The sequence below is a fragment of the Salvelinus namaycush genome, chromosome 20 (genome assembly GCF_016432855.1).
Source record: "Salvelinus namaycush isolate Seneca chromosome 20, SaNama_1.0, whole genome shotgun sequence".
In the NCBI taxonomy this organism is placed as follows: domain Eukaryota; kingdom Metazoa; phylum Chordata; class Actinopteri; order Salmoniformes; family Salmonidae; genus Salvelinus; species Salvelinus namaycush.
The window spans coordinates 56,651,358-56,673,620 of record NC_052326.1 but is presented as its reverse complement, the minus strand read 5'-3'; the positions used below and the strand labels follow the sequence as shown (position 1 = coordinate 56,673,620).

Here is a 22,263-nt window from a genome sequence, read left to right as displayed (position 1 = left end):
AATCTGTGGGAGGGCAGTGGACTAAATCACTTTTAAATGTTGAATAAAGCATAACGCCTGCAAGACCTTTAGTTGAGGATGGTTTTGATGAAAGGTGAACTTACTGGGGACAGATCATTCAGCTTGTATTACCCCCTTTTGCTTAGTGGGGTGCTGGGCTGAATGAGAGTTATCAAGCTGTCCACTATGCCCCGGCTTGGTGCTTGGAGGACGGTACTGTAGTGATAAACAGGTGAACTTACAGAGGGACCATCCTCTCCAGCATCTCCCTTCTCTCCAGGGGATCCAGCGGCTCCACGCAGCCCAGCATCTCCCTGTCTGCCTGAGGGTCCACCGTCTCCACGCACACCCTTAGGACCATCTTTACCAGCAGGGCCAGAGGGACCAGCAGCACCAGGGTTACCCTACAGAGAGACACATCAATCAATCAATCAATACATTGATCAACCAATCCATAAATCTGTAAATCAATCAACCAATCAACACTCAATCAATGAAACATCAATCAACCAATCAACCAAACAATAACCAATCAACCAATCATAAAAACACAAAATAAAAGACAGACAGACAGGCAGAGAGGAGACAGATAGAGACAGGAGCAGGTCAATACTCTGTAGAATAACAACCATTCAGACTGAAACTGCCCACAGACAGACAAGAGCAGGTCACAACCATTCAGACTGAAACTGCCCACAGACAGACAAGAGCAGGTCACAACCATTCAGACTGAAACTGCCCACAGACAGACAAGAGCAGGTCACAACCATTCAGACTGAAACTGCCCACAGACAGACAAGAGCAGGTCACAACCATTCAGACTGAAACTGCCCACAGACAGACAAGAGCAGGTCACAACCATTCAGACTGAAACTGCCCACAGACAGACAAGAGCAGGTCACAACCATTCAGACTGAAACTGCCCACAGACAGACAAGAGCAGGTCACAACCATTCAGACTGAAACTGCCCACAGACAGACAAGAGCAGGTCACAACCATTCAGACTGAAACTGCCCACAGATAGACAAGAGCAGGTCACAACCATTCAGACTGAAACTGCCCACAGACAGACAAGAGCAGGTCACAACCATTCAGACTGAAACTGCCCACAGACAGACAAGAGCAGGTCACAACCATTCAGACTGAAACTGCCCACAGACAGACAAGAGCAGGTCACAACCATTCAGACTGAAACTGCCCACAGACAGACAAGAGCAGGTCACAACCATTCAGACTGAAACTGCCCACAGACAGACAAGAGCAGGTAACAACCATTCAGACTGAAACTGCCCACAGACAGACAAGAGCAGGTCACAACCATTCAGACTGAAACTACCCACAGACAGACAAGAGCAGGTCACAACCATTCAGACTGAAACACACTATAGTGCTGATGAATGATTCTGTGCCCGTCTGGATATAGATCAAAAGGTCAGTACTCATTTCACCTTCTGAATGACCATAAAAGTCAGAAATGTAAAAGCATTACACCTGCTTGTACTGAAATATATCAGGAAACAATTGGAAAAACCTGGAATTACATAAAAGAGCTCATTCATTTTGGAAAATATTAACCGACACTGTTAAACCCACATTAAAACAATTCATTTTCTATTCCAGTCAAATCGAACACTTTTTACTAAATGAACAGTGTAACGAATCAGTATGATTTATTCTTCGATGCTCAGGTAGGGTGACAGATGATTTGAGTGTTTGAATTGTATTGCTGACAGGTGGTTGTACTTACATTGGGACCAGGGGGCCCGACTCTGCCGGCAGCTCCAGGGAAACCAGTGGCACCCTGTTAGAGAGAGAAACAGAGAGAGAGAGAAAGAAGGAGAGACAGAGAGAGATTGTTGATGAAAATGGAAACATTAGAAATAGAGCAGAAATTAAATATACAATGTGAGATGTATGTGAGATGTGAGATGTGTATAAGATGTGTATGAGATGTGAGATGTGTATGAGATGTGAGATGTGTATGAGATGTGAAATGTGTATGAGATGTGAGATGTGTATGAGATGTGAGATGTGTATGAGATGTGAGATGTATATGAGATATGAGATGTATATGAGATATGAGATGTGTATGAGATATGAGATGTATATGAGATGTGAGATGTGTATGAGATGTGAGATGTGTATGAGATATGAGAATTGTATGAGATGTGAGATGTATATGAAATGTGAGATGTATATGAGATGTGAGATGTGTACTTACAGAGGGTCCCTGAGCACCGCGAGCACCTTTAGGTCCAGAAACGCCAGTAGGTCCCTGAAATGAAGGAAATTGATAGTCAGTTTTATGAAGAAATGTGAAGCAACTAACTCCATTTGAATATTTCGTTAACAAAATAACTACTCTCTATATTTTTTTCTTTCAGGACAAAGTGAGTTATTGAAACGTACGGAAGGTCCAGGAGCTCCGGAGGGTCCCTGTGGTCCAGGTGCACCAGCGTCTCCCTTCTGTCCACCCTCTCCCTGCTCTCCCTTGACTCCGGGCTGACCATCAGATCCCTGGGGTGGGACACGGGGGAAAAGACTGCTCAGACAGCTGTTTGCTTCAACATACAACAAGCAGCTGGAGTTGGTCCTGGGCTGTTGACGGTAGCACTGATAGCGAGAGAAAGTGCACGGACAGTACTGTCCTTGGAGTGGTACTTACAGGAGGCCCAGCGAAGCCAGCAGGCCCGGGAGGTCCAGTCTCACCCCTGTCACCCTGTTAGGAGAGAAGAGGACAGAGAGGTCAAGTTGAGCATCAATGACTTCCCTTGACATTTCCTTGTTCAAACAAGCATCATGTACTGTATCAAGTTCTGTGTTCACTTCATTGTTGATTCTGAGAGGTGGCGAGCATTTAAAGGAAACAGCATTGCGAGTGAAAGTAATTCTCGCCTCTGGATCAATACAGTAGCCTAGAGATGGCAGTAATCAGATGGCAGTAATCAGATGGCAGTAATCAGACGGCAGTAATCAGACGGCAGTAATCAGATGGCAGTAATCAGATGGCAGTAATCAGATGGCAGTAATCAGACGGCAGTAATCAGACGGCAGTAATCGTATGGCAGTAATCAGATGGCAATAATCAGATGGCAGTAATCAGATGGCAGTAATCAGATGGCAGTAATCAGACGGCAGTAATCAGATGGCAGTAATCAGACGGCAGTAATCAGATGGCAGTAATCAGATGGCAGTAATCAGATGGCAGTAATCAGACGGCAGTAATCAGACGGCAGTAATCAGATGGCAGTAATCAGACGGCAGTAATCAGATGGCAGTAATCAGACGGCAGTAATCAGACAGCAGTAATCAGATGGCAGTAATCGTATGGCAGTAATCAGATGGCAGTAATCAGATAGCAGTAATCAGATAGCAGTAATCAGATGGCAGTAATCAGATGGCAGTAATCCGATGGCAGTAATCGTATGGCAGTAATCAGATGGCAGTAATCAGACGGCAGTAATCCGATAGCAGTAATCAGATGGCAGTAATCCGATGGCAGTAATCCGATGGCAGTAATCGTATGGCAGTAATCAGATGGCAGTAATCAGATGGCAGTAATCAGATGGCAGTAATCAGATGGCAGTAATCAGACGGCAGTAATCAGACGGCAGTAATCAGACGGCAGTAATCAGATGGCAGTAATCAGATGGCAGTAATCAGATGGCAGTAATCAGACGGCAGTAATCCGATAGCAGTAATCAGATGGCAGTAATCCGATGGCAGTAATCGTATGGCAGTAATCAGATGGCAGTAATCAGACGGCAGTAATCAGACGGCAGTAATCAGATAGCAGTAATCAGATAGCAGTAATCAGATAGCAGTAATCAGATGGCAGTAATCAGATGGCAGTAATCAGATGGCAGTAATCAGATGGCAATAATCAGATGGCAGTAATCAGATAGCAGTAATCAGATGGCAGTAATCAGATGGCAGTAATCCGATGGCAGTAATCAGATGGCAGTAATCAGATGGCAGTAATCAGATGGCAGTAATCAGATAGCAGTAATCAGATGGCAGTAATCAGATGGCAGTAGGCCCTAATCAGGTAGCTTCGGAAAAGGGAAAACATAGGGAAAACATTTCTTATGTAAGTACTATCTTATCCTAACTTGTGTGTGTGTGTGTGGTGTGTGTGTGTGTGTGTGTGTGTCTGTGGTACTTACAGGAGCACCTCGGGCACCAGCAGCACCGGAAGGTCCAGAGGGACCAGATTCACCCTATAGGAGGAAACATAAAGGTCAGAGGTCAGTCACAGAGGTCAATCATACATCATACAGATATCACACCTTATATGGACTGTTTAATAATACCTAGGGGATACAGCAACCTCATTACAGGTGATATGGCTGTATGTGTATTTTTCTGATTTATCTAATACAAACATTTATTTAATCAATTAACCAATTAACTAGTATACAAGTTAAAAGATAAACACACACCTTCTCTCCATTGGGACCAGCTGGGCCAGGAGGACCAATTGGACCAGTCAAACCCTAGACCATATAGAGAAAGGGAGGGAATAGAAGAGTAACAAAGAGAAGGTTCAGTATAGCTCTCCTTCTGCTGTTAATGTCCATGAACTATTTAACATGTGAGTGTATACATGATTGCTGAACGAATATTTAAATATGTTGAATGTTAAACAGTAGAGTGTTGACATCTTCAATGTGTTGGATATTAAACGGTAGAGTGGTTGACGTTACAAATGTCTTGATTATTAAACGGTAGAGTGGTTGACGTTACAAATGTCTTGATTATTAAACGGTAGAGTGGTTGACGTTACAAATGTCTTGATTATTAAACGGTAGAGTGGTTGACGTTACAAATGTCTTGATTATTAAACGGTAGAGTGGTTGACGTTACAAATGTCTTGATTATTAAACGGTAGAGTGGTTGACGTTACAAATGTCTTGATTATTAAACGGTAGAGTGGTTGACGTTACAAATGTCTTGATTATTAAACGGTAGAGTGGTTGACGTTACAAGGCTGGGGGATATTAAACGGTAGAGTGGTTGACGTTACAAATGTCTTGATTATTAAACGGTAGAGTGGTTGACGTTAAAAGGCTGGGGAATATTACATGGTAGAGTGGTTGACGTTAAAAGGCTGGGGGATATTAAATGGTAGAGTGGTTGACGTTATAAGGCTGGGGGATATAGTGGATGATGATGATGATGATGATGATGGTCACTCACTCTTGAACCGTCTTTGCCAGAAGCACCCTCAGGTCCCTTCTCTCCGTTGTCACCCTGTGGGACACAAACACAGTTATATTGGACTACATTATGATTAAAGGCATAGGGTAGGTTAACACATTATGAAATCACAACATCAATGAGAACGCACTGTAAATAGACCTACATCACGTGTTGCCACTCCACATCATTACTGCTGTGCTGCGTTGCTTTCCTCCAGTGGATCTTGTTGCAAAGTTCATGGCTAGTGATCCCTTTCATGGCTTAGTACGATTACCATGACTATGACTTTAACTAATATTAGGATGCTTCTTTCAAGTGCCACTCACTCTGTCTCCCTTAGGTCCGGGGATGCCTGAGGCTCCTCTCTCTCCGGGCATACCTTGCAGACCGGGGGGTCCCTGGGCACCCGATGCACCACCTGGTCCGATTGCGCCCTACAACACAAGACACACAACAGCTACTGTCAGCAAATGAATACAGAACTAATAGCAACTCAGCAACTGGTAGAGGTTTTGATGGAAAACAACAGTAACATCCTGTAGAATAGAACAGAATAGAATAGAACAGAACTGAAGAGAACTGAAGAGATCTGAATCTGAATAGGAACTCTAGGCAGAGTTCCTCTGTCCAGTGTCTGTATTCTTTTGCCCATCTTGATCTTTTATTTTATTTGGCCAGTCTGAGATATGGCGTTTTCTTTGCAACTCTGACTCGTCACCTCTTCACTGTTGATGTTGAGACTGGTGTTTTGCGGGTACAATTTAATGAAGCTGCCAGTTGAGGACTTGTAAAGGCATCTGTTTCTCAAACTAGACACTCTAATGTACTTGTCCTCTTGCTCAGTTGTGCACCTTGGCCTCCCACTCCTCTTTCTATTCTGGTTAGAGACAGTTTGCTCTGTTCTGTGAAGGGAGTAGTACACAGCGTTGTACGAGATCTTTAGTTTCTTGGCAATTTCTCGCATGGAATAGCCTTCATTTCTCAGAACAAGAATAGACTGATGAGTTTCAGAAGAAAGTTATTTGTTTCTGGCCATTTTGAGCCTGTAATCGAACCCACAAACGCTGATGCTCCAGATACTCAGCTAGTCTAAAGAAGGCAAGTTTTATTGCTTTTTTAATCACAACAACAGTTTTCAGCTGTGCTAACATAATTGCAAAAGGGTTTTCTAATGATCATTTAGCCTTTTATAATGATAAACTTGGATTAGCTAACACAACGTGCCATTGGAACACATGAGTGCTGGTTGCTGATAATGGGCCTCTGTACGCCTATGTAGATATTCCATTAAAAAAACAGCCATTTCCAGCTACAATAGTAATTTACAACATTACAATGTCTACACTGTATTTCTGATCAAATTTGATTTTCCTTCAAAAACAAGGACATTTCTAAGTGACCCCAAACTTTTGAACGGTAGTGTAGGTGAACATAGAAGTCAAAACATTGCCGATAGAAACACATTTCTATTGGATAGAACGTGTAATAGTCTTTAAAAAATCCTTCAGCCACATCAAGACACAGCTCCTGTACAGTATCTGAAATGATTTCTAACTTTATCTGAAATGATTTCTAACAGTATCTGAACTCAGGTCTGAGCTGTTTATAGAGTTTACGTTGTTGTTATTTGTCTCCCTCTTCTGTATTACGCTGACTTTGCCGTCTGGTAGCTCATTCTCATAAACGTTCTCTAAGCTTGTTCTCGGCCAATTTGCCAAATGTTCCTGCTGCGCTTAGCTCGAAGAGGAATGCTGTGTTTGTTCTTTCCTGCTGGCACTGCTGCCTCTGAAACGCCAGTTACATTCATCTGGCTGTTCATCCCTCCCCCTCCTCCCCCTCCTCCTCCTCCACCCTCCTATCATTAGCTTTAATCCCAGCCTCTATCTATCATTTCCTCCTTGGCTGACAGTCAGAGGGGTTCTGAACTGAAATGGCCCGGAAGGCAAGCAGGCAGGTTCTTTCACCCCCTAGTCTCCTCAAATCTGCCCGAAGTCTGTTCCACTCATTACCAGTATTGAGAATGAAAAGTTGCATTGAGCCGTGGTTGACGGACAACGGAAATATCTGTGAATGTGGCACGTTTCCTTTAATATGATAACCGTAAATCCCTTCTTCTATGTAGCGAAAAGGCTGTGTAGAATTTTCCCTTGGTGGTAACGAGATGGTATAGCTGGCATGCTTTAATCAGATACTGTGCAGGATCAGGATGGGACTGTGCATTACGGCAATGAGCCCCTCTCATATCTCAAAGACTATATGTTTTTCTGTGGGATATGGTGGAACCAAACAAGTGTCCTGACTCTCTGTGGTGACTAAAGATCCCATGGCACTTATCGTAACAATAGGGGTGTTAACCCCGGTGTCCTGGTTAAATTCTCAATCTGGCCCTCATACCATCATGGCCACCTAATCATCCCCAGCTTCCAATTGCTCACTCATTCAAATCCCCCCCTCCCCTCTCCCTGTAACTATTCCCCATGCTGTTGCTGTAAATGACAATGTGTTCTCAGTCAACTTACCTGGTAACATAAGGTTAAAACATTTTTTACAAAAAAATGATATTGTAATTTTGGCCACCGGCCAACTGAGCTAGTAGACCGGAAATTCTACTAGCTGCAAATTCTATTAATTGCAATTTCTACTAATTGCAAATTCTACTAGCTGCAAATTATACTCGCTGCAAATTCTACTAACTGCAAATTCTGCTAACTGCAAATTCTACTAATTGCAAATTCTACTAACTGCAAATTCTACTAGCTGCAAATTATACTCGCTGCAAATTCTACTAACTGCAAATTCTGCTAACTGCAAATTCTACTAATTGCAAATTCTACTAACTGCAAATTCTACTAATTGCAAATTCTACTAACTGCAAATTCTACTAACTGCAAATTCTACTAACTGCAAAGTCTACTAACTGCAAATTATACTAATTGCAAATTCTACTCGCTGCAAATTCTACTAGTTGCAAATTCTACTCGCTTCATTTAGGTATATCAGAAGACTAAGTTCTCTACAGTAGTGTGTTTGTCTCACCTTAGGTCCGTCAGTTCCAGGAGTTCCAGGAAGACCACGGGGTCCCTGCAGCCCCTGAGGCCCAGCACCTCCTCTCTCTCCTGGGAAACCACGCTCACCCTACACGGAGACAGGGATGGATGGTTAGCATTATTATCCTCCATAACTCCATAAGTGGAGTTAGCTATATGAACATGGTAGGTATGGAGATGATGGTGGAGGAAATTAAACTCACTCTTGGTCCAGTGGCACCAGCAGCTCCACCCTCTCCTGGAACTCCCATGTCACCGGGCTTGCCACCCTCACCAGGGGGGCCGGGAGGTCCGGGCAGACCCTGTTCAAAAGAAGCAAAACAACCAATCAATCAATCAATCAATCACGTGGCTGTTGTTACTACTTGCGAAGTGTATAGTTGACTGAATTGTCAATGTGATTGTACAAATGTAGTGTATAATGGCTGCATTTACACAGGCAGCCTAATTTTTATATTTTTCCACTAATGTCTTTTTTGACCAATCAGATCAGCTCATTTGCCAAAAATTGGGCAAAAGATCGGAATTGCGCTGCCTGTGCAAACACAGACTAATATGTTATAGGAGCGTGCAGAGTGCCAAAAAGACAGGTATTCAATGAATGCAGAGAGACAGACAGACAGACAGGTACACAGTGAAGGCAGATTGACAGACAGTCAGGTACACAGTGAATGCAGAGTGACAGACAGACAGGTACACAGTGAATGCAGACAGACAGACAGACAGACAGACAGACAGACAGACAGACAGACAGACAGACAGACAGACAGACAGACAGTGAATGCAGAGAGACAGACAGACAGGTACACAGTGAATGCAGACAGACAGACAGACAGACAGGTACACAGTGAATGCAGACAGACAGACAGACAGGTACACAGTGAATGCAGACAGACAGACAGGTACACAGTGAATGCAGACAGACAGACAGACAGGTACACAGTGAATGCAGACAGACAGACAGGTACACAGTGAATGCAGACAGACAGACAGACAGACAGGTACACAGTGAATGCAGACAGACAGACAGGTACACAGTGAATGCAGACAGACAGACAGGTACACAGTGAATGCAGACAGACAGACAGACAGACAGACAGTGAATGCAGAGAGAGAGAGGTGTACATCTACTGACCTGGAAGCCAGAAGGTCCAGGTTGTCCTTGCTCTCCTCTCTCTCCAGCAGGGCCCTGTGGTAAAGGAAGGCTTAACAGTGAGCGTTATTCATTGACCTGTCAAAGTCACTGCTAATTCAGAGGCTTTCCTCATTTGGCCTAGACCAGGCTGCATGTAACTGGTTTAAAAATTACTTGACAGATAGAACTCAATGTGTGTCTACTGTTACATCAGGTTTCCTGGATATTACGAAAGGTGTCCCGCAGAGGTTGATTCTGGGTCCTGTACTTTTTACTGTTTACATTGTGAATATCGACTTGTCTGTAAAACATTTTTACCTGCACTTGTATGCCGATGATACTGTTGTGTATGCTATTGTCCCAACGGTTGACCAGGCTCCATTTGAACCACAGTCTGCCTTCATTGTATTACAGAAAAACTTTGACCTGAACTTAGTATTGAATGCAGGTAAAACTAAATATATGCTATTATTCAGTCAACGTTTCTATCGGTTCTAGACTACGGCGACATCGTCTCTATGAACTCAGCTGCCAATTCGTTAAAGCCGTTAGATGCAGTTTATCATAGTGCACTGCGCTTTATTACAGGCAACAGGTTTAGTACTCATCACTGCATTCTCTACCAGGAAGTTGGTTGGCCCTCTTTGATGTCACGTATGTTGATACATGACTATGTTTTCATTTATAAAGCCTTTTAAAAAAGACCCGCTGTACCTAACGTCTTTACTAAACTTTAGACATACGAGTTACCACACCAGGTCTCAGGGATGGATAACTCTGGGAATTCCTCTGGTCTCCACCGAGTTAGGTAAATCAGCTTTTACTTTTCTTGCAGCTTCTTTGAGGAACAATCTTCAAAATGTTCTTCAATGTGATGTTCTGGTGCCTCTTGGGTAATTCAGACAGCTGATTGAGGACCTTATTACTGATGAATGTGATGTTCTGGTGCCTCTTGGGTAATTCAGACAGCTGATTGAGGACCTTATTACTGATGAATGTGATGTTCTGGTGCCTCTTGGGTAATTCAGACAGCTGATTGAGGACCTTATTACTGATGAATGTGATCTTCTGGTGCCTCTAGGGTAATTCAGACAGCTGATTGAGGACCTTATTACTGATGAATGTGATGTTCTGGTGCCTCTTGGGTAATTCAGACAGCTGATTGAGGACCTTATTACTGATGAATGTGATGTTCCGGTGCCTCTTGGGTAATTCAGACAGCTGATCAATGACCTTATTACTGATGAATGTGATGTTCTGGTGCCTCTTGGGTAATTCAGACAGCTGATTGAGGACCTTATTACTGATGAATGTGATGTTCTGGTGCCTCTTGGGTAATTCAGACAGCTGATTGAGGACCTTATTACCGATGAATGTGATGTTCTGGTGCCTCTTGGGTAATTCAGACAGCTGACTGAGGACCTTATTACCGATGAATGTGATGTTCTGGTGCCTCTTGGGTAATTCAGACAGCTGATTGAGGACCTTATTACTGATGAATGTGATCTTCTGGTGCCTCTTGGGTAATTCAGATAGCTGATTGAGGACCTTATTACTGATGAATGTGATGTTCTGGTGCCTCTTGGGTAATTCAGACAGCTGATTGAGGACCTTATTACTGATGAATGTGATGTTCTGGTGCCTCTTGGGTAATTCAGACAGCTGATTGAGGACCTTATTACTGATGAATGTGATGTTCTGGTGCCTCTTGGGTAATTCAGACAGCTGATTAAAGACCTTATTACTGATGAATGTGATGTTCTGGTGCCTCTTGGGTAATTCAGACAGCTGATTGAGGACCTTATTACTGATGACTGTTTTTTATGACTGTGTTTTTCTTTCTGTTTGCATTTTATATTTATATTGATGTTTGTGTTTTCTGTCATTTCTGTAATTCAGGGCTCATCTGTAGAATAGACCTTGGTCTCAGTATGACTCCCTGATAAAATAAAGGTTAAATAGAATTATAGCAAACCAAGGCGTTGGGCTGCCGTTAAAAAAAATAATTGTGCCTTTAAACTCAATCGACACATCTAACATCAAGCCAAGTTATTGTGAAGAAGTTGGTCTCATCTTGACGATACAGTGTAATAATCTTACCATCTTACAACCACAATGAAACTTGAATCAGAAAGGTAGCAGTGAATTGACAACGATACGCGTTGAACACATTGGAGGATATCCAGCCTGGGTTTGGTGGAGTTATCAGGTCATTTTTAGAGAGTACATTGAGAAAGGTGGATAAGATCAGTGAGACAGACGTGACGGCAGCAGAGTGTGATTGGAGAGATAGAGATACTCACAGCAGGGCCAGGGGGTCCAGCAGCTCCGGTCTCACCATCCTTACCAGGAAGACCCTATAGGGAGAGAGAGAGAAAAAAGAGAGAGGGTAGAAAAAGAGAAAGAGAGAGAGAGAGAGAAGAGAGAGAGAGAGAGTTAGAGGCCATGGGAGCCAGATGAAGACTGATAGATGTAATTACTACTACGGCAACAGAGTAGGGATAAACTGAGTATATGGAATGGTTTTCTAACAACGTCTTTAAAGTGTTTTCTGCACATTTGAAATGGCATATATTATCATCAAAAAGAAGGTAGCAGGCTAATTATGATTTGTAACTGTGTTTGGTTTAATCTGGATTCCTTTCTAGTCGGGCATAAGGTATGTTTACCCCGGCATATTTCAAATGACTCTACTGAAAAGGCTGTCTGTCTGGGTGAGATAAATGACTTACTCTCAGACCTGGCGCACCGAGCAATCCTTTCTCTCCGCCCTTGCCAGGTTCGCCCTAGTCAGAAAACACACACACCAGTCAGCCACCAATGATGTCCAGATGTACTGTTGATTAGACAGACACTCTGTCCACGTAGATATGTAATCTCCATATGTATATGTACATCATCCAACACACCCAATCAACCAAATCAATCAATCTACAATCAATCAATCAATCAATCAAACAGTCACACTCACGTTGGCTCCCTTGGGTCCGGGGAATCCCATCACGCCAGGCTGACCGCGGGCTCCCATAGGGCCAGGAGGTCCGGGGCGACCGTCCTCACCAGAAGAACCCTACAGAGGGGAAACAGGAGGGTCAGTCAATCAATCAATCAATCAATCAATCAATCAATTATGCAAAATAAAAATGACAAGTTATGCACCTGAGGGGGTTTCTACACTGTCAGAGTCAATGATATACCCTATCAGTCATCTAGTGTCTAAATAAATCATTGGTCAGAGTCCTGTGAGCAACATGCTGATTCATCTAGTGTCTATATAAATCAGTGGTCAGAGTCCTGTGAACATGCTGATTCATCTAGTGTCTATATAAATCAGTGGTCAGAGTCCTGTGAACATGCTGATTCATCTAGTGTCTATATAAATCAGTGGTCAGAGTCCTGTGAACATGCTGATTCATCTAGTGTCTATATAAATCAGTGGTCAGAGTCCTGTGAACACGCTGATTCATCTAGTGTCTATATAAATCAGTGGTCAGAGTCCTGTGAACATGCTGATTCATCTAGTGTCTATATAAATCAGTGGTCAGAGTCCTGTGAACATGCTGATTCATCTAGTGTCTATATAAATCAGTGGTCAGAGTCCTGTGAACATGCTGATTCATCTAGTGTCTATATAAATCAGTGGTCAGAATCCTGTGAACACGCTGATTCATCTAGTGTCTATATAAATCAGTGGTCAGAATCCTGTGAACATGCTGATTCATCTAGTGTCTATATAAATCAGTGGTCAGAGTCCTGTGAACATGCTGATTCATCTAGTGTCTATATAAATCAGTGGTCAGAGTCCTGTGAACATGCTGATTCATCTAGTGAGCAAATTCATGTTTATTCATTTTCATTTAAATACCTTTAAAAACATTTTTTTTTATAGTTGTTGTAAAAAACAGACAACAAGCGTACTTACACCGGGTCCAACTTTTCCTTGAGGACCTGCATCACCGGGACGACCAGTAAGACCCTGCAAGAGCACAGAGACACACACACATCACGGTATACTGTACAGTATGTGAGTTAAATCTACAGTGATCATTGTCTTGGCTTCGTAGTGTAGCCATTACCCTCACCAGAGCCTATATGTCTAATTTAGTAGCCTACGTACAACATTATTATGCGAGTCAAAATGACAAAGGTAATGTATTGGCTCCATTACTCAGCCATAGTTTGGAGAACTATTCCATCTTACCGGAGCATTTATACATACTACTGTTACAGATGCTAGAGAGATGTTATAGTTGAACTTACTCTTGCACCAGGAAGACCGGGCTCGCCAGGGCGACCAGGGTCACCGCCGGCTCCCTTAGGGCCAGACACGCCTCCGACTCCACGCTCGCCAGGGGCTCCCTGGATTAGGAGGAAAAAATGTGTGTTACTCAATGGAGACAATCAATCAATCAAGTAATCAATCCAATAAATCAATCAACCCATCAATCAATCAATCAACCAACCCATCAATCAATCAACTCATCAATCAATCAACCAATCAATAAATCAACCCATCAATCAATCAACCAATCAACTCATCAATCAATCAACCAATCAACTCATCAATCAATCAACTCATCAATCAATCAGCCAATCAACCCATCAATCAATCAACCAATCAATCAATCAACTCATCAATCAGCCAATCAACCAATCAACTCGTCAACCAATCAACCAATCAACTCATCAATCAATCAACTCATCAATCAATCAACCAATCAACCCATCAATCAATCAATCAACTCATCAATCAATCAGCCAATCAACCCATCAATCAATCAACCAATCAACTCATCAATCAATCGATCAAGACCTATCTCCCCAGCCACTTCATATGAGGCTACAGTAGTACCTGTAATGTATTAGGAGGCTAAATGAACTGAAGACGCTCTGAGGGGAGTGTCTGACAGTGTGAAGCACTGAAATGTAAAGCCTGTCTGTTTGTTACTATCACAAGCCTCAACAGATCATTACAGACATCTGTGTTCCTCTTTATATTTTTGTGTCAGGGGGTAAGATAATTCACATCCTATTGACATCAATGCTTGACTAAGTGAACATTTGACTTGAGTGGAAGTTAGGATTCACCCCTATCATGGGAAAGATTCGCTCCATCTGTCTCCACAGTCACTTCACATGAGTTTACCCTGGGCAAACACCCTCAGGCGGCAGGTAGCCTGGAGGGTAGGAGCATTGGGCCAGTAACTGGAAGTTTGAGCAGAGATCAACATCTATCATTCTGCCCTTGAGCAAGGCAGTTGCTCCCTGGGTGCTGATGACATGAATGTGGAAGACACATTTTGGTTGAATACATTCCATTGGGCAACGGAAATCTCCCTTCTGAGGAGGGGGAAAAAGACAGGGGTCAATTGTCTTGAAATTCAGAAAATATTCCTTCTGACACATTCACACAATGTAATGAATAAGGGTGAATAATATTTAATTTGGAATGTAATGAAACTCTTCCATTTGCAGTCTGAGACACTGGTGTCAGCTAGACTAGAGTTGGTGGTGAGGATGAGGTTGAGGTGACCTCTGGTGGTGAAATAGTCGAATTATAGATGACGCCAGTGGACTACACTGACACTAAGGCTTGTGTCTAGACTTGACTGTTCATTCAGCATTTGTATTCTGATCATGGAATATCGAACGTGTCATGCGTCTACACCTACATGTAAATGTTTCTACCTTGTCCACAGTGTGTCCTGATTCCCTTTCCTCGCGGTATATTCAAATGCCAGTATGCATTCTACAAAAGGTGGAATAGGCTGATGGCAGTAGCTAACTACTGTAGCTAACTAGCCACCTAACCTCTGTAGCTAGCCAGGAAGCTAACCTCTGTAGCTAGCCAGCAAGCTAACCTCTGTAGCTAGCAAGCAAGCTAGCAAGCAACGCTAAAGGGAATGCATATAGTTTAGCATACCTCCCCCCCCAAAAATTCTAAATATTAGCTAGCTGGCTAGCATTTATGAGGCCACCAAACAAGTTCCTCACACGCTAGGAACGTATTTGCTCCAATGTTATAATTAAAAGTTGCCTTTCGGTCCTAAAACACAAGTTTTCTGGAGACTTGTGGGAGGAGTGCTGATGAAGTCGCCACTTTTTGGGCTTTTGGTAGCCTGATTCCGTCAAGACTGAGGAGAAATCCGCACACAATGCAACCCTGACCACCTCCTGAAGTTGTCAGCCAAATCTGAACACAATCAGAACAACAAAGCGATTTTTGTGCATCTACAGGTCTTTTCAATGCAATCTTCGTATTCTGATAGCAGAAGTCGCATGTAAGTGTTAAGTGTAGACATGACCTAATAGGGGCTCTGTCTTTCTTTCTTTCTCACTTCTCATTTTCTCTGTGATGCCTGGCTGTTCCAATATCGATGCGCTCCTAACAGAATATTCAGTCAGATTGGATAGTAATTGCCTGAAGGATTCCAATAAATTATTGTGTTCAGAAAACGATGATGGAATGTCTTCACTACTACTCTAGTACAGAAGGGCATATTCACACCAACACTTGGCTGTAGATATATAGATACATATAGTATATTACCCATGATCCTGTGGTGTTGAAATGTACAGATATGTCATTGCCGACCTTATGTCATAATAACCCAGAACCAATCTTGCGTGGTTAACGTTTATGTTAACAATCCGTCACTCAAGAGACTGTTCCTGACACAGTCCTGCCAGTATTAGTGTAACCTATTCAGTTGATCTGAATGTATACTTCCTGTTACTTTCCTGTACCATAGCACTTCGTTTCCCCTCCTTTAACGATAAGCCCCTCCCTTGAGACCATATTGTCATGGTGACACTCACCTTGGGACCAGCCAGACCATCCTGACCTGGGAAACCACGGTTACCGGGGGCGCCCTAAACAAAGACAACAACAACAGCAGGGTTCATGGTTAGAAGAAGAAGAAAACAAATCAACATTTAACGCTGGGAGCGAGACTACAGTGTGTGATAAATGTAAAGTGACATGGGCAGCCCTTTCTGGGACAGCCCTCTCTGGGACAGCCCTCTCTGTGACAGCCCTCTCTGGGACAGCCCTCTCTGGGACAGCCCTCTCTGTGACAGCCCTCTCTGGGACAGCCCTCTCTGTGACAGCCCTCTCTGGGGGGACAGCCCTCTCTGTGACAGCCCTCTTTGGGACAGCCCTCTCCGGGACAGCCCTCCCTGTGACAGCCCTCTCTGGGACAGCCCTCTCTGTGACAGCCCTCTCTGTGACAGCCCTCTCTGGGACAGCCCTCTTTGGGACAGCCCTCTCTGTGACAGCCCTCTCTGGGACAGCCCTCTCTGTGACAGCCCTCTCTGTGACAGCCCTCTCTGGGACAGCCCTCTCTGGGACAGCCCTCTCTGGGACAGCTCTCTATGTGACAGCCCTCTCTGTGACAGCCCTCTCTGGTACAGCCCTCTCTGGGACAGCCCTCTCTGTGACAGCCCTCTCTGTGACAGCTCTCTCTGTGACAGCCCTTTCTGTGACAGCCCTTTCTGTGACAGCCCTCTCTGGTACAGCCCTCTCTGGGACAGCCCTCTCTGTGACAGCCCTCTCTGTGACAGCTCTCTCTGTGACAGCCCTTTCCGTGACAGCCCTCTCTGGGACAGCCCTCTCTGGGACAGCCCTCTCTGTGACAGCCCTCTCTGTGACAGCCCTCTCCATGACAGCCCTCTCTGTGACAGCTCTCTCTGGGACAGCCCTCTCTGGGACAGCTCTCTCTGTGACAGCCCTCTCTGTGACAGCCCTCTCTGTGACAGCCCTCTCTGTGACAGCCCTCTCTGGGACAGCCCTCTCTGGGACAGCCCTTTCTGGGACAGCCCTCTCTGGGACAGCCCTCTCTGGGACAGCCCTCTCTGGGACAGCCCTCTCTGGGACAGCCCTTTCTGGGACAGCCTCTCTGGGACAGCCCTCTCTGGGACAGCCCTCTCTGGGACAGCCCTTTCTGGGACAGCCCTCTCTGGGACAGCCCTCTCTGGGACAGCCCTCTCTGGGACAGCCCACTGGGAGTGTAGCCGTCCATTTAATTTCCTCCTTTTTATGTACAGGAAACACATTGTGCCTCAACAAGTGGTTCGAATGATAGGTAGCCTTGTATGCCGACGGGGTGGCAAGATGGGTGTCATGAGTGGTACTCACTCTCTCTCCGGGAGGTCCGAGAGGTCCAGCTGCGCCGGGCTCTCCTCTGGGTCCCCTCTTCCCCTCCTCTCCTGCAGGGCCAAGGGCTCCTTGGGGACCCGCGGGTCCCTACACAAACACAACAGGATGTTAGTAATCACATGTAATATCCATCATCCAAAAATAGATTTAGATTTAGAAATAGATTTCACTAAGAAGGGAGAAAAACTGTTCAAGTATTTGCTGATTTTAAGTTCTGTTGTGTTATCATTTGCTTCCAGAAAGTATTTACCAAGCCGCAGACATCTTACTTAACTAATGATAACACAACAGATCTTCACCTAACATCAGCAGACATCTTACTTAACTAATGATAACACAACAGAACTTTACCTAACATCAGCAGACATCTTACTTAACTAATGATAACACAACAGAACTTCACCTAACATCAGCAGACATCTTACTTAACTAATGATAACACAACAGAACTTCACCTAACATCAGCAGACATCTTACTTAACTAATGATAACACAACAGAACTTCACCTAACATCAGCAGACATCTTAACGAAAAGTTGTCTCTCAATCTTTGGGGTGTTTCTCATTTTTTATAATGAATGCTGAGGATAAATATGCATTCTTTACTTTATTTTAGAAACTACCATAACATGTTTAAAATGATGTTGCTTGCCTGGTCCTTAGTAGGTCTAATGTTAGATTGTTGAGAGGTAACAAACCAACAGGGCCCCCTTGTGGCTTAGTTGCAAACTCTGTTACAATCTGGAAGCAATCTGGGATGCTCTCCATTCTGTCTAGGAGTTTCATGGGGCATTATAAACACTTGGACATTATCCAGTATTTTGAGGGATTACTTAGCTATCGGAGACTGAAAGAGAGAGAGGAGGAAGAGAGAAAGAGAGAGAGAGAGAGCCTTGACTACGTACAACCTCAGTGAGCATAGCCTTGCTATTGAGAAAGGCCGCCGTAGGCAGACCTGGCTCTCAAGAGAAGACAGGCTATGTGCACACTGCCCACAAAATGAGGTGGAAACTGAGCTGCACTTCCTAACCTCCTTCCAAATGTATTACTATATTTGAGACACATATTTCCCTCAGATTACACAACAAATCCATATCTATATCCACAGTGTGCAATCACAGCAGCAAGATGTGTGACCTGTTGCCACAAGAAAAGGGCAACCAGTGAAGAACAAACACCATTGTAAATACAACCCATATTTATGTTTATTTATTTTCCCTTTCGTAATTTAACTATGTGCACATCACTACAACACTGTATATAGACATAATATGACATTTGAAATGTCTTTATTCTTTTGGAACTTGTGTGAGTGTAATATTTACTGTTCACTTTTATTGTTTATTTAATAATACTCACAATCTCTCCTTTGGGTCCAGCCTCACCCTTGAAACCTGGGATACCGGGGTCACCCTAGAGAGAAAGACAAAAAAGACACGGGTCATTATTACAGACCTTCAACATTCTTAAGTCTTTTGACAATGAAGTCAGATTACAACCATTTCCTCCATTGGAGTTGTATATTACTAGCCTTTGAAATGCAAACTGAATCACGCTACATTACAATATATTATTATATTACAGATAGCTCGTATCATCCCTGACATTCAGTATACATTACAACAGTTTAGACGTACAGATGTTCCCTTTGGTCCGAGAGGCCCAGTGGCTCCCTGGGGTCCTGGAGGGCCACGGGGTCCGGGGAAGCCAGGCGCACCAGCGATACCAGGAGCACCCTATAGTAGAGCGACAGATAGGACATTGGTCAATATCAATCACGTACCAATCAATCATCACGCTGAAATGATCCTGTGTGATAGTGGAAGGGAACACTAAGCATTCAATCAACACCGTGATACTGAGATCTGAAAAGAAGAAGTAGTGATGTGTTTACTGTAGCTTGTACATCAATGAGGGAAAACATCTACAACTTTATCTAAGGAGGTTTCTGGACTTAGATCTATGTCTTCAATGTAAAGTGAGTTAGAGGGTGGAGCAGGTGGGAGAGGTCCTGAAGATAGAGACACGCCTGGACATCCTGCACCAAGCACCAACTGCAGTCTGCTTGACTATAATGTAAGGGATAGGTGTGTGTGTGTGTGTGTGTGTGTGTGTGTGTGTGTGTGTGTGTGTGTGTGTGTGTGTGTGTGTGTGTGTGTGTGTGTGTACATGTCTGGCCCCAGGTCTGGTCTACTCAGCCATAACTAACTCAAAGCAACATATATCACACCTGACTGATTCTCATCTAAATGATTTTAATGGCTTCTTGATTGTGTTTCAGGGAAAGTTAAGACCAAGAGCGTGTCCTAACCACATCACCTGACCAGATAAATAGAACAACTCCTGGTTAGGGCACACGAAAAAGGAAATGCAAAAACTACTGACTCACAGTAATGGAGATGAGATCCACAATCTTTTTTTTTCAGGGTCAAAGGTGGGTTTCATAATGTGGGAGTGACTAAATATTTGTATTTATTTAACTAGGCAAGTCAGTTAAGAACAAATTCTTATTTACAATGACGGCCTAACCCGGCCAAAACCTAAACCGGACAACGCTAGGCCAATTGTGCGCCGCCCTATGGGACTCCCAATCACGGCTGGATGTGCTATAGCCTGGATTCAAACCAGGGACTGTAGTGACACACTGAGATGCAGTGCCTTAGACCACTGCTCCACTCGGGAGCTATTTCTCTTTAGTTTTCAGACTGAACTAGCGGACTAGGCTAGTCACAAGCATTTACATTTAGTTTGGAAATAATCTATGTAACACTTTACTTTTAGCCTGCAGGTGCATTATAATGCTTTATAACTTGTAATAGTAATATATGAGACTTTATAATGTCTTATAATAAGGCTTACATTTTGTAGATTTCATATAGTGTATGAAAGCTCAGGGCCATCTCTGGTTATCTCTGTAGATATCCTAGTGGTTTAGATATGACCTCCATTCGTCTTCCATATTCCAGCTAGAAGCACTTACAGATGCCACACATTATTCAACTCTAATAAAAACGTACTTTAGGCATAACATTTTATTAGACTTAATTGGAGATGACCCTCAAACCCTGCCCGTACTGTGGACATGGACTGTCTTTAGTTACGCTGATAGAGGTCTGTAGGCATAGTGGGAGAACAGCAGTGTAGGACTATAAGATACAGAGACAGAGGACAGAGGAAGGGAGGGAGACAGGCGATGAGGAGAGGTTGTCTGGTATACTCACAGCTGATCCTTTAGCTCCACCAATACCATCAGTTCCAGGGTTACCCTGTAGGGAAGAACAGACTAGTTAGAATGATCATTACATCCTTGTATATAGCCATTTTTTTCATCTTACATCATAAGCCTATGACAAGGACACAGAGTGTTTCCTGTTCAAGTCACATTATCAGGGAAACATGCAGGTCCCTAGTCATATGACTTGGACCACTGACACAGAGGGGACACTGTTTTTCTGGACACTGTCATACTGGGACACTGTTTTACGGGGACACTGTTTTGTGGGGACACGGATTTCTTGGGACACTCACAGAAGCGCCGGCGGGTCCGGGAGATCCGGGGGTTCCTGACTCTCCACGTGATCCCTGGGCGCCCTCAGGTCCACGAGCACCGGTGGGGCCAGCTTCTCCCTGGAGAGAGGCAATCAAACAAACAATCAATCAATCAATGAATTCAATCGATCAATCAAGCAATCGATCAATAATCTATTGAAGTGTACTGTTTTAATATTATCGTAAAGAGCCTAAAAATACAGAAACTATGTGCAAACTAAACTAGGTGCCGATTTGGTTTAGATGGTTAAGCATTTATTGTCAAATAAACACCTCCATAAAAATTTAAGTGTTGAAATCTTGTTAAATAAAGTTACACGTGTTTATTCTTAATTGAATTTAGTAAAAGCCCAAATAGGTAAATATTAATATTAAGAATGTATAAAGTCAAACTACTTTTACTGGAAGACAAATTAAATTAAGAATAAAATATTGTCAGCATTTGGAGAGAAAAAATGAGAAATCCTACTTATGACTCAATTAAATTAACCTTAGCTTTCAAATAACAGTAATTTAATAACGGGCAGTAGCCAGATCCAAGTGTATAATGGTTTCCAGGTCTACTGGTCTAATAAAATAGAATGAGGAGAGTTATCCTGACTCACTCAAGTATTATTGTCAAACAAGGCTATACCCCCTTACTACAGACCACAGCCAATCATTGCACTGCATAGTGTGGTCATAGCCTTTGGGAAACTGGGTGAATGAAATTCCTGTCGTTGGTATGGTGTTCTATACAACATGACATGATATATACTGTATGTGTTTATAAGGGTGGTGGAGAGGTCGGCACTTTCCCTCCCTGATATCCTAGTGTACATAGGCTGCATATGGGGACACATGGAAACATTTAATACGCCTTTCCTTTATACATTATTTATTTATTTTTACCTTTATTTAACCAGGTAGGCTAGTTGAGAACAAGTTCTCATTTACAACTGCGACCTGGCAGTTCATGTATATAGCCTACTGTGTATAGTTGAGTCATTAAAACAAATACACATATTAGAAATAGATAGATTTGGGTCTCTTGAATGTTAAGGTTCAGGGTTTGGCCTTGTGTTTTAGGCTATTATCCTGCTGATAGGTGAATTTGTCTTCCAGTATCTGTTGGAAAGCAGACTAAACCAGGATTTCCTCTAGGATTTTGCCTGTGCGTATCTTTATTCCG

The 22,263-nt window shown here is 43.3% G+C and overlaps 1 protein-coding gene across 1 annotated transcript in view; it reads right to left on the bottom strand.

The window, feature by feature from the left end:
* LOC120064677 (collagen alpha-1(II) chain) overlaps nucleotides 1-22,263 on the bottom strand; it is a 67,434-nt gene that overhangs the window by 8,911 nt on the left and 36,260 nt on the right. The window contains exons 19-41 of the mRNA XM_039015299.1: nucleotides 21,072-21,170; nucleotides 20,765-20,809; nucleotides 19,181-19,279; nucleotides 18,903-18,956; nucleotides 17,523-17,630; nucleotides 16,205-16,258; nucleotides 13,646-13,744; nucleotides 13,308-13,361; nucleotides 12,357-12,455; nucleotides 12,118-12,171; nucleotides 11,689-11,742; nucleotides 9,386-9,439; nucleotides 8,454-8,552; nucleotides 8,240-8,338; nucleotides 5,530-5,637; nucleotides 5,201-5,254; nucleotides 4,444-4,497; nucleotides 4,168-4,221; nucleotides 2,667-2,720; nucleotides 2,411-2,518; nucleotides 2,223-2,276; nucleotides 1,749-1,802; nucleotides 243-404 (exon numbers count right to left, since the gene is read on the bottom strand). Of these exons, the coding sequence (XP_038871227.1) occupies nucleotides 243-404; nucleotides 1,749-1,802; nucleotides 2,223-2,276; nucleotides 2,411-2,518; nucleotides 2,667-2,720; nucleotides 4,168-4,221; nucleotides 4,444-4,497; nucleotides 5,201-5,254; nucleotides 5,530-5,637; nucleotides 8,240-8,338; nucleotides 8,454-8,552; nucleotides 9,386-9,439; nucleotides 11,689-11,742; nucleotides 12,118-12,171; nucleotides 12,357-12,455; nucleotides 13,308-13,361; nucleotides 13,646-13,744; nucleotides 16,205-16,258; nucleotides 17,523-17,630; nucleotides 18,903-18,956; nucleotides 19,181-19,279; nucleotides 20,765-20,809; nucleotides 21,072-21,170 (1,773 nt within the window). The remainder of the gene's footprint in view (nucleotides 1-242; nucleotides 405-1,748; nucleotides 1,803-2,222; nucleotides 2,277-2,410; nucleotides 2,519-2,666; nucleotides 2,721-4,167; nucleotides 4,222-4,443; nucleotides 4,498-5,200; nucleotides 5,255-5,529; nucleotides 5,638-8,239; nucleotides 8,339-8,453; nucleotides 8,553-9,385; nucleotides 9,440-11,688; nucleotides 11,743-12,117; nucleotides 12,172-12,356; nucleotides 12,456-13,307; nucleotides 13,362-13,645; nucleotides 13,745-16,204; nucleotides 16,259-17,522; nucleotides 17,631-18,902; nucleotides 18,957-19,180; nucleotides 19,280-20,764; nucleotides 20,810-21,071; nucleotides 21,171-22,263) is intronic.